The sequence below is a fragment of the Eptatretus burgeri genome, chromosome 6 (assembly GCF_056783735.1).
Source record: "Eptatretus burgeri isolate ZD-2024b chromosome 6, Ebu_testis_v1, whole genome shotgun sequence".
NCBI lineage: Eukaryota > Metazoa > Chordata > Myxini > Myxiniformes > Myxinidae > Eptatretus > Eptatretus burgeri.
The window spans coordinates 70,430,177-70,442,676 of record NC_140966.1 but is presented as its reverse complement, the minus strand read 5'-3'; the positions used below and the strand labels follow the sequence as shown (position 1 = coordinate 70,442,676).

At 40.9% G+C, this 12,500-nt stretch overlaps 1 protein-coding gene and 1 pseudogene across 2 annotated transcripts in view; one reads left to right on the top strand and one right to left on the bottom strand.

Moving 5' to 3' along the window:
• Positions 1 to 1,377: 1,377 nt before the first annotated feature.
• Positions 1,378 to 12,500, bottom strand: part of PRPF38A (pre-mRNA processing factor 38A) — a 33,710-nt gene continuing 22,587 nt past the window's right edge. For both annotated transcript variants that reach the window (XM_085885563.1, XM_085885564.1), the window contains exons 3-10: positions 12,159 to 12,280; positions 11,964 to 12,049; positions 11,547 to 11,663; positions 10,611 to 10,720; positions 10,396 to 10,422; positions 3,564 to 3,661; positions 3,145 to 3,193; positions 1,378 to 1,579 (exon numbers count right to left, since the gene is read on the bottom strand). In XM_085885563.1, the coding sequence (XP_085741689.1) occupies positions 1,540 to 1,579; positions 3,145 to 3,193; positions 3,564 to 3,661; positions 10,396 to 10,422; positions 10,611 to 10,720; positions 11,547 to 11,663; positions 11,964 to 12,049; positions 12,159 to 12,280 (649 nt within the window). In that variant the 3' untranslated portion in view covers positions 1,378 to 1,539. The remainder of the gene's footprint in view (positions 1,580 to 3,144; positions 3,194 to 3,563; positions 3,662 to 10,395; positions 10,423 to 10,610; positions 10,721 to 11,546; positions 11,664 to 11,963; positions 12,050 to 12,158; positions 12,281 to 12,500) is intronic.
• On the top strand, positions 6,820 to 8,212 carry LOC147025017 (uncharacterized; annotated as a pseudogene).

Here is a 12,500-nt window from a genome sequence, read left to right as displayed (position 1 = left end):
ATTTGACCTATTGCCCGGGCCTTTTCGACATTTGATAATCGTGGCATGATGTTTTGGGAAAGTTACTGATCAGACAGTTGTCAAGTGACCTTTATCAAAGACCCACTAAATCTGCCCAGTGAGTCCTCATTTTGCATGAATGTTAATTTCAGATTCTATAGAAGTTGGCATTCATGGATGACCACCTGGAAACACAATAGCCCTACAATCATTCATTAAAATCACTCTCTCCTTCAAAGAAAGAAGAATGCACTGCATGACAATGACAGTGCATTTTGCAACTTTTCACTTTTGACCTTGCCCCATATTCTAATGTACTGCACACTCCATGATTGCATAATCATAACAAATTGGGTATCATTGTAAAGAGAAATATACAGGCTTTCTAATGATACCAAATATAGTGATGACAGCACAATAACAAGAGATATAATCGATCAAACTTGAGTTTCCAAACTTTTTTTGAAGAGTTTAGAAATGGAAAGGACATTAAGATTGAGCTTGTGGAATGTCTTGAAACCCGGTGTAAGGGTCAGGATAACCTCCCTCAGGAGCAAAGGGAGACGATACGCTCCCTCGAAGCAGACCGTGTCGAGGTGAGTCAGGTAAGTCTGTGCGAAGTGGAGTGGGCGCATGATGTGAAGGGATACATGCTGAGTTTAGGGGGGTAGAGGCCCTGGGATCTCTTGAGGTAGCACAAACCCCCTGTATGATTGTGTCAGAACGTGTGCGGAACAAGAGTAACATGGCATGGGTGAGCGCACGGGGAAAAAATGGGGTACACTTCGACCCAGACGGGAGTAGCAGTTAGTGTAACGGACGGGAGGGGCAAGCCTCCCGAGCGGGATAAGGTTATTTTGGAAACCGCGCTGGCTCAACGGGACTCTGTGTGCGAGGTAAGAGAGTGTGTGCGGTCCGTGCTTGGCAAACCGCCCAAGCGTGGATCATTGCTCAATGTGCTAATGGCTTTAGGGGAGCCGGCGTTGAAACAATCTGCACCGGGTATATTACCAGAACGCAGACGGCTAAAATGGAAGCAAACAAAGGAATCGAGTGAATTTAAAAATACATTTTCCCCATGGGAGCCCATGTTCGAGGCTAGACATGCTCAACGACGCGAGTGGTGCTCATGAGACACATGGCACAGATGGAAGCGTATACGTGACCGCCAGACGGCTCGTTTGCATGGTTAGAGTGGGCGTTGCGAAGCTCACGGGGCGGGCCGTTTGCAAGTAATGTCACATTATACTCTCTACACTGTGACCAAGGGTAAGCCCTACATCCTTCTCTCTACATTACACCCTTGCCACCAACCTACCCTCTTCTGAAACTCTTAGCAAGTTCCATGACAATGTCTAAAAGAAAAAAAAAATCAGATTAGCAAACATGGAGCCCTTTTATTTTGGGACACAAATATGGTCGTAAAACAAAGTATGTACTGAAATTAGAATCATGCCCGAAAGTGTGCAACAACACAACAGGGCCTCCATTGTTAAAAATAAAAATAAAAACAACAAAAAAAACATGGTTTGAAACGCTTCATTCTCCTTTGTGGCTCCTCTTGTTCTTTCTCTTGAACCTGAAATGAAAGGAATGAAAATCATGAATCAGAAGCTGCTGAATTAAAAAACATCATTGTGAAGGCCTTGTTCACTCAATAAGTTTATTTCACGATAAAAACTACAAAAAAAAAGATAACAATGTCTTAGACTGGCAGATACAACACGATAATGTCTCACAAAGGATGCTAGAGAGAGAGAGGAAAATAATAATAAAAGAAGTCAATTTACAATGGTAGTTCAACGTTGATAAGGATCTTATTCTAGAAAAATCAGAAAATCCAGGCAAGTTAATGAAACAACACTTGTTTCTCAAAGTATTTCAATGCTGCCCCTGCACACTTGGCCCATCGATGTGGGAGCGTCTTGATGCCACGTGTGTAGAAATATTTGTGGCGGGTATTTTGCAACCCTTAATTTGATATCTTCATCACTCAGAAACATAATGCCACCCAGATGTTCTTTGAATGGTCCAAAGGGATGAAAGACCACAAGGTGACATGTACATACTGCATGAGAAATTATTTAGAACTTCCCACCGCATCTCTGCTCGAGCGGTGGTGGTCAAATTTGCTGTGTGTAATGTAAGGGCGAGCATTATCATGCAGTGAAGGCCCCCTCTGAGACAGCATAACTGGCCATCGTCTGCATATTACTCATCTTGCTTCGATGCTTAACAGGTCACTAGTATACTGTCCATTGATAGTTTTCCCGTATTCAACAAATGTCATCACTAAGGTCTGAAAACAATCGTACCACAAATGTTCTGGGTGATTGCTGAACTTTGAACATTTTTTGATGGTGGGACCAAGAGCGTCCCTGCTCCATGTTGGCTCACTTTGTCTGTGGCATGAAATTATGGACCGAGGTCTCACACATCATTATCTTCTTCAAATGATCTTCCTTCAACAGCAAGCGTTCCTGTAGTTTTGATGCAATGACTACACAAATGGCTTTTGGCCAAACACGAGGTACTTTGATAACTACCTTGCATTAACCATACTGATTTCAAGTGTGCACAAATGATTGCTTCTCCACTTCAAACAATTATGTCCAATTCTTCTGGAACAAACCTACATGAAGAAAAGCCGTGCATTGCCAAATCTTCTGTGAATTTCAGCTGATTTGATACTCTCGTTCACAAGGAACTTTATCATACACTTCAGTTCCACAGCACAAGTGACTTTGTTATCTTGGTTTTACCAAGCTGTTAGTATAATTTTTGCTCAGGTGTCAAAGTATAATTTGCTCAGGATAGCTCGTTGCACAAAAATACATCATTAAACTATTATTTCAACTGGTTCTACAATAATAAGCCCAAGTAAACCATGAACTTCCCATTATATGAGTATTCTTAAACGTTGTCCTGAAAAAATGAGGTCCCTCTTATGAAGGCAAATCAGGGACACCACAATTTGAACACAATTTATGGAATCTGCTGTTTTGTAAAGGATCAAAAATGTTATGGTTCTTTTTTCATCTTGCAGTCTCTTTTTCGCCTTGGAAGTGTTTCAGGAGAGAAACATGGTATGAGTAAATATAGAGCTGCGAAATAAGAATGATAAAATATTTTAGTGAGCCTCACCTATCTGGGGAGCGGGAGTGACTCCTGTGTCGGTGGCTACGGTGATAGCCTGGAAAGCAGGATCAATTATTAAGTTTCTCTCTAAATCCACAAAATGCAACAACAACAAAAGTTTAAATTCAGTGATGACGAGGATTATTGCTGAAATTCAATAAATGCTTCCTTTCAATAAAACGACAGCCTCCATCATTACAAATTCAGTATTCAAAGAAGGCACCGAGTATCTTTGTACAATTTTGACCAACATGAAAGCTTCCTGTTAGGAAGCTAAAAAGAGTGATCAGAAAATTAGATAAAAGCATTCATTGTAAATTAATTTGCTGCCCAAGCATATGAGCACCTGTTTTTTTTTAATGAAATATATTGAGACCTCAACACCATAATTTCACCACACACGTTTTGTGAAAGAAAACACGTACCTGGAGATTTAGAGCGATGTCTCCGCTCACGTGAGCGCGAACGACTGCGATGACGGCGAGGACTTTTGCTTCGATATCTCTCTCGTCGTGGAGAAGGGCTGTAAAAATGATGCAAAATAAATTCAACTTTGACAAGCCCGAAGAAAATGTGTTTGAGCTAATCTAATGCTTGCAAATAACGATGAAATTTCGACATTGAAGACAAACAAGTACCCCGAATACAAATCCATATCTCGATGGATTTGACAAAGTTGACAAGCAGAGATCAAGCAGACCAAAGAGCATTTTTGAAAGGCATTCTGGAAATAACAGCTCAAAGTAAAAATACACAAGTTATGATGTGAGAGTTCATAGATGATGATACCCCATGCAGTGTTCAAGTATTTACAATAAAAGCTGTGTTATCTGGCACATTCTACAAACTCGTACACGAGGGATCTCAATGAAGTTATTTACACATGACCACCGATTATTACCCCGTTAAAACATTTTTTTAAACTCGAGATACAGATAGTCAGGTTCCTTGTGTAATTTCGTTGGAATTTTTTGGAGTAGCAAACCTATAGATTTTTGAGAAGTTTAAAACCTATTTAAATAAAAAATGAGGTTTCACATTTTTTCAACTTTTGGAAAGGTCGTTTTGGGGTGAAAAACGCTTTTTTTGAATTCCAATTTTTAAAAAAAATCTGAAACAATACAAAATAACCAACTGATGATGGATTACTGTTAAATGGCTAACAATGGATTTTATAAGACAATAAAATGTTGCATTTTGACTGTCGGTTGACATGGAAACAGCATTTTTGGAGTGGAATTGCCATTTTTTAAAATATTATATTTTCCATTGGATGGCCGAAATAATTGTTAAATATAGTGACCATGACTAACTTACACATGAGAACTATGATTTTCAAGTATTGGAACAGTTGGTTGCCATGGAAACGGCCATCTGTGCAATTAAACATTGGTGTGTCTGTTGTTCAATATCAGAAGGTTTCGGCACCTTCAGTAGTAAAACGTTTGATTTTAAGTTTTTGTAGTTTGATGTATTGTAAGTGTGATCTTGTAGAGAACATAGGTGACACCACGTCGCGACGCCATGCCATCGCCTCAGGTTACGGTTGTTGGGCGTGGCATGACGTCGTGATGTGGCGCGGCACGCGTCCAAGCACGTGCAGCACTATGACGTCATTTTCAGTTCGCTTCATTTATTCTGGATTTATTCATGACAGTTTACTTCGGAGCTTTGTTTCATCATATTCGGTTTTCAACACCTTTCTTCCTTTTTTCGGTAAGTTGTGATAGCCTTTGAGGCGTATGTACCTTTTTGTCATTTTATGTTCTTCTCTATGGGGGTAGGATTATGGTTTGAATGGCCACGGGGTTAGTGGTTTTTATTGCGTTTCCTGTTAGGCTAGGAGTTGGAAGTCGGGCAGTCGTCATGTTATAGCTATGTGTTTATCCTTTTTCTATTATTTCGGGTTGATCTTTAAATATGTCCGGAAAGACATATCCGGAATCCTTTCATTTATCCGGAAAGAATTTATCCGGATATATAGACATATCCTTTCATTTATCCGGAAAGAAAGTCACGATCAATGTAATCAGTCACTGACGTATTTTGTTCCATTCGATTAACTGCTGTATAATAGGATAGGATTAGGTTAGCTTTGTGCCCGGGGGTTGGAATTACAGAGGGAGTCTATTTGGAGTTTCTATTTAGTTTACTGACATGTAGTTATAGCACGTATTGTTGATTTCCCACTCATCTCTGCTTTTATTTTATTCAGGTAATTTTACGTCTTAGTAGCGGTTTTTATTTTGGATTCTAATAAAGTTCTATCATTGCGACATTTACCCGCATCTTCCGTTTAAATCACAAAAGTTTAGGTCAATAAATTAGTCAAAGAAAATAAGGATGTTGTTTTTCTCATCTGTTTGCTTTTTATGGTGATGAATGTTATTTGTGCCCTTGATATGGCCCTCGGCATTGGCACAGCCCAAGTTTTATAGGCTGTATCACGCACGTATAGTGGGGCAGATAACAGCAATTTTTGAGAGGAATCGTGCAAATGATGATACAAGCATCAAATTTGGCGCATTTGTTCTCCAGGGGATTCTAATCAAATCTGCCTGATTCGCCATTTGAAAATCCAAATTTTGAAAAATTTGAAGAAAAAAAAAAATCTTCAAAAAAGTCAAGATCATGAATCAATGTTGGATACTGGCTGAGATTAGTGAATGTTTCAGAAACATCATCAAAGAGGTTCCAAGTCTGCCATGCAGTTTTCTTCCCTTTACCGCGGAAGGCAGACACGATGTCACATCCAGTGAACGCATGGAAGTATGGGATCCCTCTAGCTTTCTCAGGCCCTATTGCAGAAACTACCTCATGGACTGGAATCCATCACGCCTTGGCTCCTTGGCCAAAGGCAATCCACATGTTCTCAAGACCTAGTTCCTGTAAGGATGGCAGTACAGATATTGCTATGACTAGTACGTCCGTGTCATTAGCCTTCATGATAATGGACTTGCTACCATCCGTCGTTGCATCCCTGGCGTGTACAAATATTGGAGTGTCAGCTTCTTCATGACAACATGGAGACACAACATCCAGTGACTTCCTTGTGTTGCTAATGGCATGTTCTCCTTTTGTGACAATGACTGTGCTTGTCGTCTGTGCTTCACACAACTTTTCTGCAAGGAAGTGAAACGGCTCAGTCTTGTTGCTGTCATCTCGAAGAAAGCTTCTCCAGTTACTTGTGGTCTTACTGGTTCCTGTCACTCTTCTTCTGATTCCTTGCCCCCTTTTCGACCTTGCCTCAGACTTCAGACTTGACTTCTTGTACACATCAAACACTACGTCCACCCTCTCGTACCTGGCACCATAGGATTCCACCTTTGGGATGATGTCTGCTTTAGCATAGTCATCAAATATCTTTGAAGTGCGTGGAGGTAGAGTATTGATGTGCTGAGCCATCAATGATGACTGCATCTCCCCTTGGTTCTCTGTCTGGGATGTTCACTTGCACTTCAAGAATTTCCGCCAACTGTGACTTCAAATTTTTTTGAAGTTTTTTTTTTTTTTTCAAATTTTTCAAATGGCCAATCGGGCAGATTTGATCAGAAAGCCCTGCAGAACAGAAATGCCAAATTTGATGCTTGTCTCATAATTTGCACGATTTTTCTACTATTGACTACACTAGTATGATAGATTTGACATTCATGAGGTGACGATTTATTTTTATATTTGCAGGACCAACAACATGATGGATGAAGTACCACTGAGTGGCAAGGATTCATGCCAGATGAAAGGATCAACGAACTGGACAAAATGTGTCCTGTGCCAAGATAATTCTTCCCTGAAAGGATCCTTGGTGTTGCAACCAAAAGTCGAGTCGTTCTGCCGTTTGAAAGAGACAATACAGGAGCGATCCACTTTACAGGATGGTGATAATGTACAGATTCATAAACGACTTGAGGGGATGTCAGCAGAACTGTTACAAAAGGAGAAGACTGTCTGGCACCGAACATGCTATTCCAACGCAACTAACAAGGACCAAATTCGTTGTGCCAGAGTTTGTTATGATGAGGCACTATCATCAGGGACGCATATCGCCAAAGGGCCAGGTCGAAAGAGAAAAATGCCCGAAGTATGTCTGGAGTCGTCAAGCTCCTCCACACCATTCACTTGGTCATCCACAGACCCCTCTGACAAGGCTTTGTGCTTCTTTTGCCAGAGGACTGATGGTCAACCTATTTACCTTGTGCGGAGTGACAGTGCGGGCAAATTGCTGAGAGAAGCTGTTGATGTTGCTCAGAAACCTGTTTTTTGACTCGATTGAACACTGCGAGAGCGCCAAGTGATGCACATGCAATTGACGTTATGTACCACAGGTCTTGCTGGACGAAACATGTCTTCCATGTCTTGCGAGATCACGACACCAAAGGAGAGAAGCATAAAGCATCAATGACACAAGTTGTGAGTTCAATTGAACTGATCAACTTGGTAGATGTCCTAACCAAGCAGCAAACTAAACTCCGTATGGAGGACATCGAGACAACTTATGTTAACCTTCTTGGTGGTAAAGATGCCTTAGAACATCATGTACCCACGTTCAGTAGAAAATGGCTGAAGAATAGAATCTTACAGGCATTACCCAATGTAAGGTCAGTGCTCCAAAAGAACAGATGGAAATCTTCTATTCTCTATTCACCTGAGACATGCGAGGAAGATATGGTCAATGCTAGCATTACAAATGACGATACAATGGACCATATGGATGCTATATACGAAGCAGCTATGCTTGTTCGCAAAAGTCTCGAGAACTTCTCCACCAAGGACCAACAAGATGAATATATACAAGTTTCTAGCAGTAAACAGGACGTCCCCGGAGAGCTTAAGGCAACATTTGGTACATTGGATAATGCTTGGCCCAGTGGAAGAGATGCAATCAGAAGCACGGACAAATGTTGTGGACAGATCAGTATTAACTGTAAGCCAAACCATCATGTTTGGCCTCAAGTCTTGGAGGCAGGCAATGTACAAACCACGGAACGAATCTGCTCTATTCCGTCCGCAACGTCAAAAGGAAAATCTTAATGTTAGCGGTACGGCTCTAGCCGTCCACCATGACACACATATTTGACATTAAGTACATTTCACTGATCACCATATTCATGCGTTACTTGTTTCAAGATTTGAAAGCAATACATTAAATAAACGGTATTTTGACAAAATGATAGCCGTTTCCATGGCAACCATTGCTCAAAATACAGATATATGTATTCTATATTAAGAACTGTCCTCTAGTTAACAATTATGCATCATCAGTTGCTTGCTTGCTTGCCATTAATTTTGAATTTTCAGAGCTGAAATTAAAAAAGTGGGTTTTTACCCCAAAACGACCTATTTGATCACATTATATGCATTGAAAAAAAATGTGAAACATGGATTTTCTGTTTTGGTATTGTTTAAGCTTTCCAAAAAATTCCAACGAATGTCAAATTATGGACAAAAGGAACCTGACGAAGAGTCGACCCGGCCTCAGCTGTGAAAAATAGGCTTTTCTCTCGACAACCTTGTGTCGCAGCGTCATGGTTCAAGAGTCGCATCCATCCATTGTAAATCCATGGAAATCTCTTGGCTTCTCAAAATGTCAGGCATTCACTTCCTTGCTTTTCATCTTTTCATAACCTTTCGGTGACGTTTCCTGAGTCAAGGTTCAACATACCAAAAAAACCGGGAACAAATCCATGTCCCAATTATCACTATGACGCATCCAGCTCTCATCGCCCAACGACCAATCACATGATCCTAAATCTTGGGAAGAACATGCAAGTGAAAACTCTGGGGAAGAAAAAGAAGTTCCAAAGCAACATGGCTTCTCTTATCCCGTCGAGCAGTACTGGTGGCAAGATGAAGAGGATTGACATATGTGTGACACTGGAGAAGGGAGACAATAGAAATGCGTTGATGCGCCAGTACAATGTCGGATCATCAACCATCTACGACATCAAGGCCCAGAAGGACAAGTTACTGGAATTTTACACCAAGTCAGAGACAGACAAACTTGAGGAAAAGCACCATATTCCACACAAGCCAAATATGGAGCAGCTACATAAAGTACTGTAGGATTGGTTTGCTCTCCAGCATTCGGAGGGAATACAAATCTCAGGACCGTTGTTAATTGAGAAGGCAAATTATTTTTATGATCAGATGGGAAAGACTGATCATTGTGCTTTTTCTGATGGCTGGCTGGCTTGTTTCAGGCTGTGACATGGGATATGACAGCTTTATATCTCAAGAGAACAAAAGTCTGCAGATCACGATTCAATAAATTCCCAGTATGGTGACACAAGCAATCGGCAGTGTTGTTAATCCACAGAAGGAAGTTCAACAAGAAGAAGACATTTCAACCGAACATATCACTTGGGCTAATGCAGGGGTGTGTTCAATCACCAATCAGCTTGTAGAGCACTCACCGAATGGCTTAAGCACTGAAACAAGCATTCCAACAAAATAGTTGATAAGAAACGGCTGGCTTGGCAAGCGATAGCAAGCCGATTGGTATTGGTATTGGAACGATAGCAAGAAGCTCTTCTGGTATTTGACAAGATGACGAGCCCGATAAGCCTGAGAAAGTGAGCGATGACACTTCAGATCGTCCATCAACTTCAAGGATTAGTTTATGTTTTATAATACAGGTTAGTTATTGTTTTGCATAATTCAGTGGTAATTACCGCTATACTACACTGGAATAATGTCATTATTTAGTCTATTTTTCACAGATAAAGTTGACGAAGTTGCTCTTTTGTACCATTCCAACACTTGGAGAACCGGCATATTTGATGAACTGACAGAGGCAAAGTCCCATGGGTGCCAGCTGGATAACACAGCTTTTACTGCAATTAAAAATACTTTTAGTTTAAATATTATTTTGTTTGCAAATGTGGAACCGACCCCCTCGCTCCATTGAGATTGAGTCTATCACCCGAGACAGATTTGTTTGGTATGGTGTTGGTGTCGCACAGGCACGATGGGCCTAATGGCGTCCTCCTGCATTCTAATAGCATTAATGGACTCAACCCATTACAAAGCAAAAACCAACAACGTGGCTGGAAACTGCACACAGGCCGAATAACTCTGCAGAGTTTTACAGGTATGCGGTTGGGGGGTTGTGGGGGTAATACTTTTGGCTACCAATCAAAATAACTACCCTGTAAAGCCTTCACTTCTCTTTACTATACCAGGCCTTAAAATAAGATGAAGCATCTAATTTGCGACAAAACATTATAAATATATTAAAAAATAAATCAATTAGTCTTTTACCTTCGCCTCTTTGGTGATCTGCTCCTCCTAAATGAAGGTAAAACACAAGGGCATCAGCAAAAGCATCAGCCAGAGTTCATCAGAAGGTCAAATGCAAAATATTGTGCCACAGAATGAGATGTGGCAGAAGATGAAAGCAACAAGGGCACTGCTTCACACGTAATAACCAATTGCATGGATCATCCAACAAAGAGCACCCCATTTACTTTGTATACCTGCGTACTGGCGATTTACTTCGGCGAAAGCGAGGTGATGGGGTGCGCCGCGGTCTATCAAGGTCCCGGTACCTTCTGCGCTCCTGGTCAGGCAGGGGCGTTGGGTCAGGCTGCAGAGACAATAAGGACAAGGACACGAGAGTTATGAAGCCTCACTTCTTGTATATTAAACAGCAAAAGCAAGCTTGAAGACTGAAATAAAACCCCAAAAACATTAGCACACGAGATTACAAAAAAAAACCCAAAAACATTCCTTCATTCATGTTTAAGCAGCAACTGGATGCACACTTGCATTTTTTTCTGGAGATGTGGCTCTGCTGCTGATGTCGTGCTCTCCCTCCCCCGCCTCCACAAATAGATCAAGTAAATAAGTGAATATTTGGCAGAGTGCTGGCAATTGCACACAATGCCCTGCTCTTTATGAAAGGTACCTTGTGATATATTTAAAAGTCCACCAGTAAATCCGAGCATATGAACACGTCTCTTACGAAGGGCAACATACTTATTGATACATAACTCTGTCTATGAAGTACAAGATAGGTAGGTAGGTATGAAGATACTCTTTGAGAGAGCGTTTCTGTGGCTGAAAACCAAATGTGGACAAGTCACCATTCTGCCATATGGTGCTGTCAGTGAGGGCAGGAATTTGGAAATTGCCGAGTTGCATGTGCACAACAGAAACTCTCCATAAAAGGCAAGCACCATGCGATCTATAAGCAGCAAATGTTACAACAGAGTAAACCAAGCTTAACATCTCACCGAAGGATGGTACGTACATTCAATCATGTACCAAGGTGAAAGTGTGGAGTTGGACTAGGAATCCATCGCAGCAAGACAGCTCAAAAACGAGTGCGTTCCTCCTTCCAAGCTAGACTTCCAAAGCCCAAAATATGATTGTGAACAAGGAAGAAAATGGTCAAACTGTTAATTGCTTACTTTGCGTGGTTCTTCAAGCTCCTCTTCTTCACTACTCGACTCAACTTCATCCAAATCCTCATCTAAAGCACTGACTCTTTGTTCCAGCTGCTCCGTTTCTTCCAGCACATGACGTTTCTACGATGCAGAGAATTGTGAGGAGTGTAAACATCATTGTGAAATGGCAAAATTCAAAATAAAAAAAAGATTCAGCCAACACTTGTAACATCTACAATGATGCCACAAGTATCAAATGCAACTTCAAGTTGCAATACATGACAACACACTGTTTCTGCACAGCATACGTTTAACAAATCCAACATCAAAACTCGCTCTACGTCAAACATTTTTAGCCATTTCAAGTAAATACGAAAGTTCCTCACACAAGAACTATTCGTCACCAAATAACAGCAATCTCACAAAATTCCAAACCATCACCTGTATCCTGGGCAGGATAATATCGCATGCTCGCTCCTCATGCAACAACTCATCGATGAACTCGTCAACATGCAGAATGTCAAACTCTGAGCACAGCAGGGCGGAGAGAAACAACTTTTCCAAAAATTTACGCTCCTATATATCAACTAAGACAGAAGAAAGCCAAAATAGCAAGGAAAGCTTATCAAAACGCACCACCATCGGCCTTCTGCCTCTTAATCTTGCGGTAGTCATTGTACAGAGGCTCCAAGTACTTGAAGCAATCAATGGACGTCCCAGTCAGTCGCATATAAATGGCGCCCAATAAGCGCACATATCTGCAAGAACAGAAGAAAGTGTTTTCAAGGGATAACCGTAAATCGGTACCTTGGTGCAAATAACCATCACAAAGGCAGTCCCAAAACATGTTGGACAACATATCTAAAACTCTCAATTTGAAACTCATCTTAACTACTCTTGTGGCAATTGATGTCATTTTTGTAATATAGTCCGTTGATAAAATGTTACAAATAAACGTTGATGCAACATTTTGTTTCA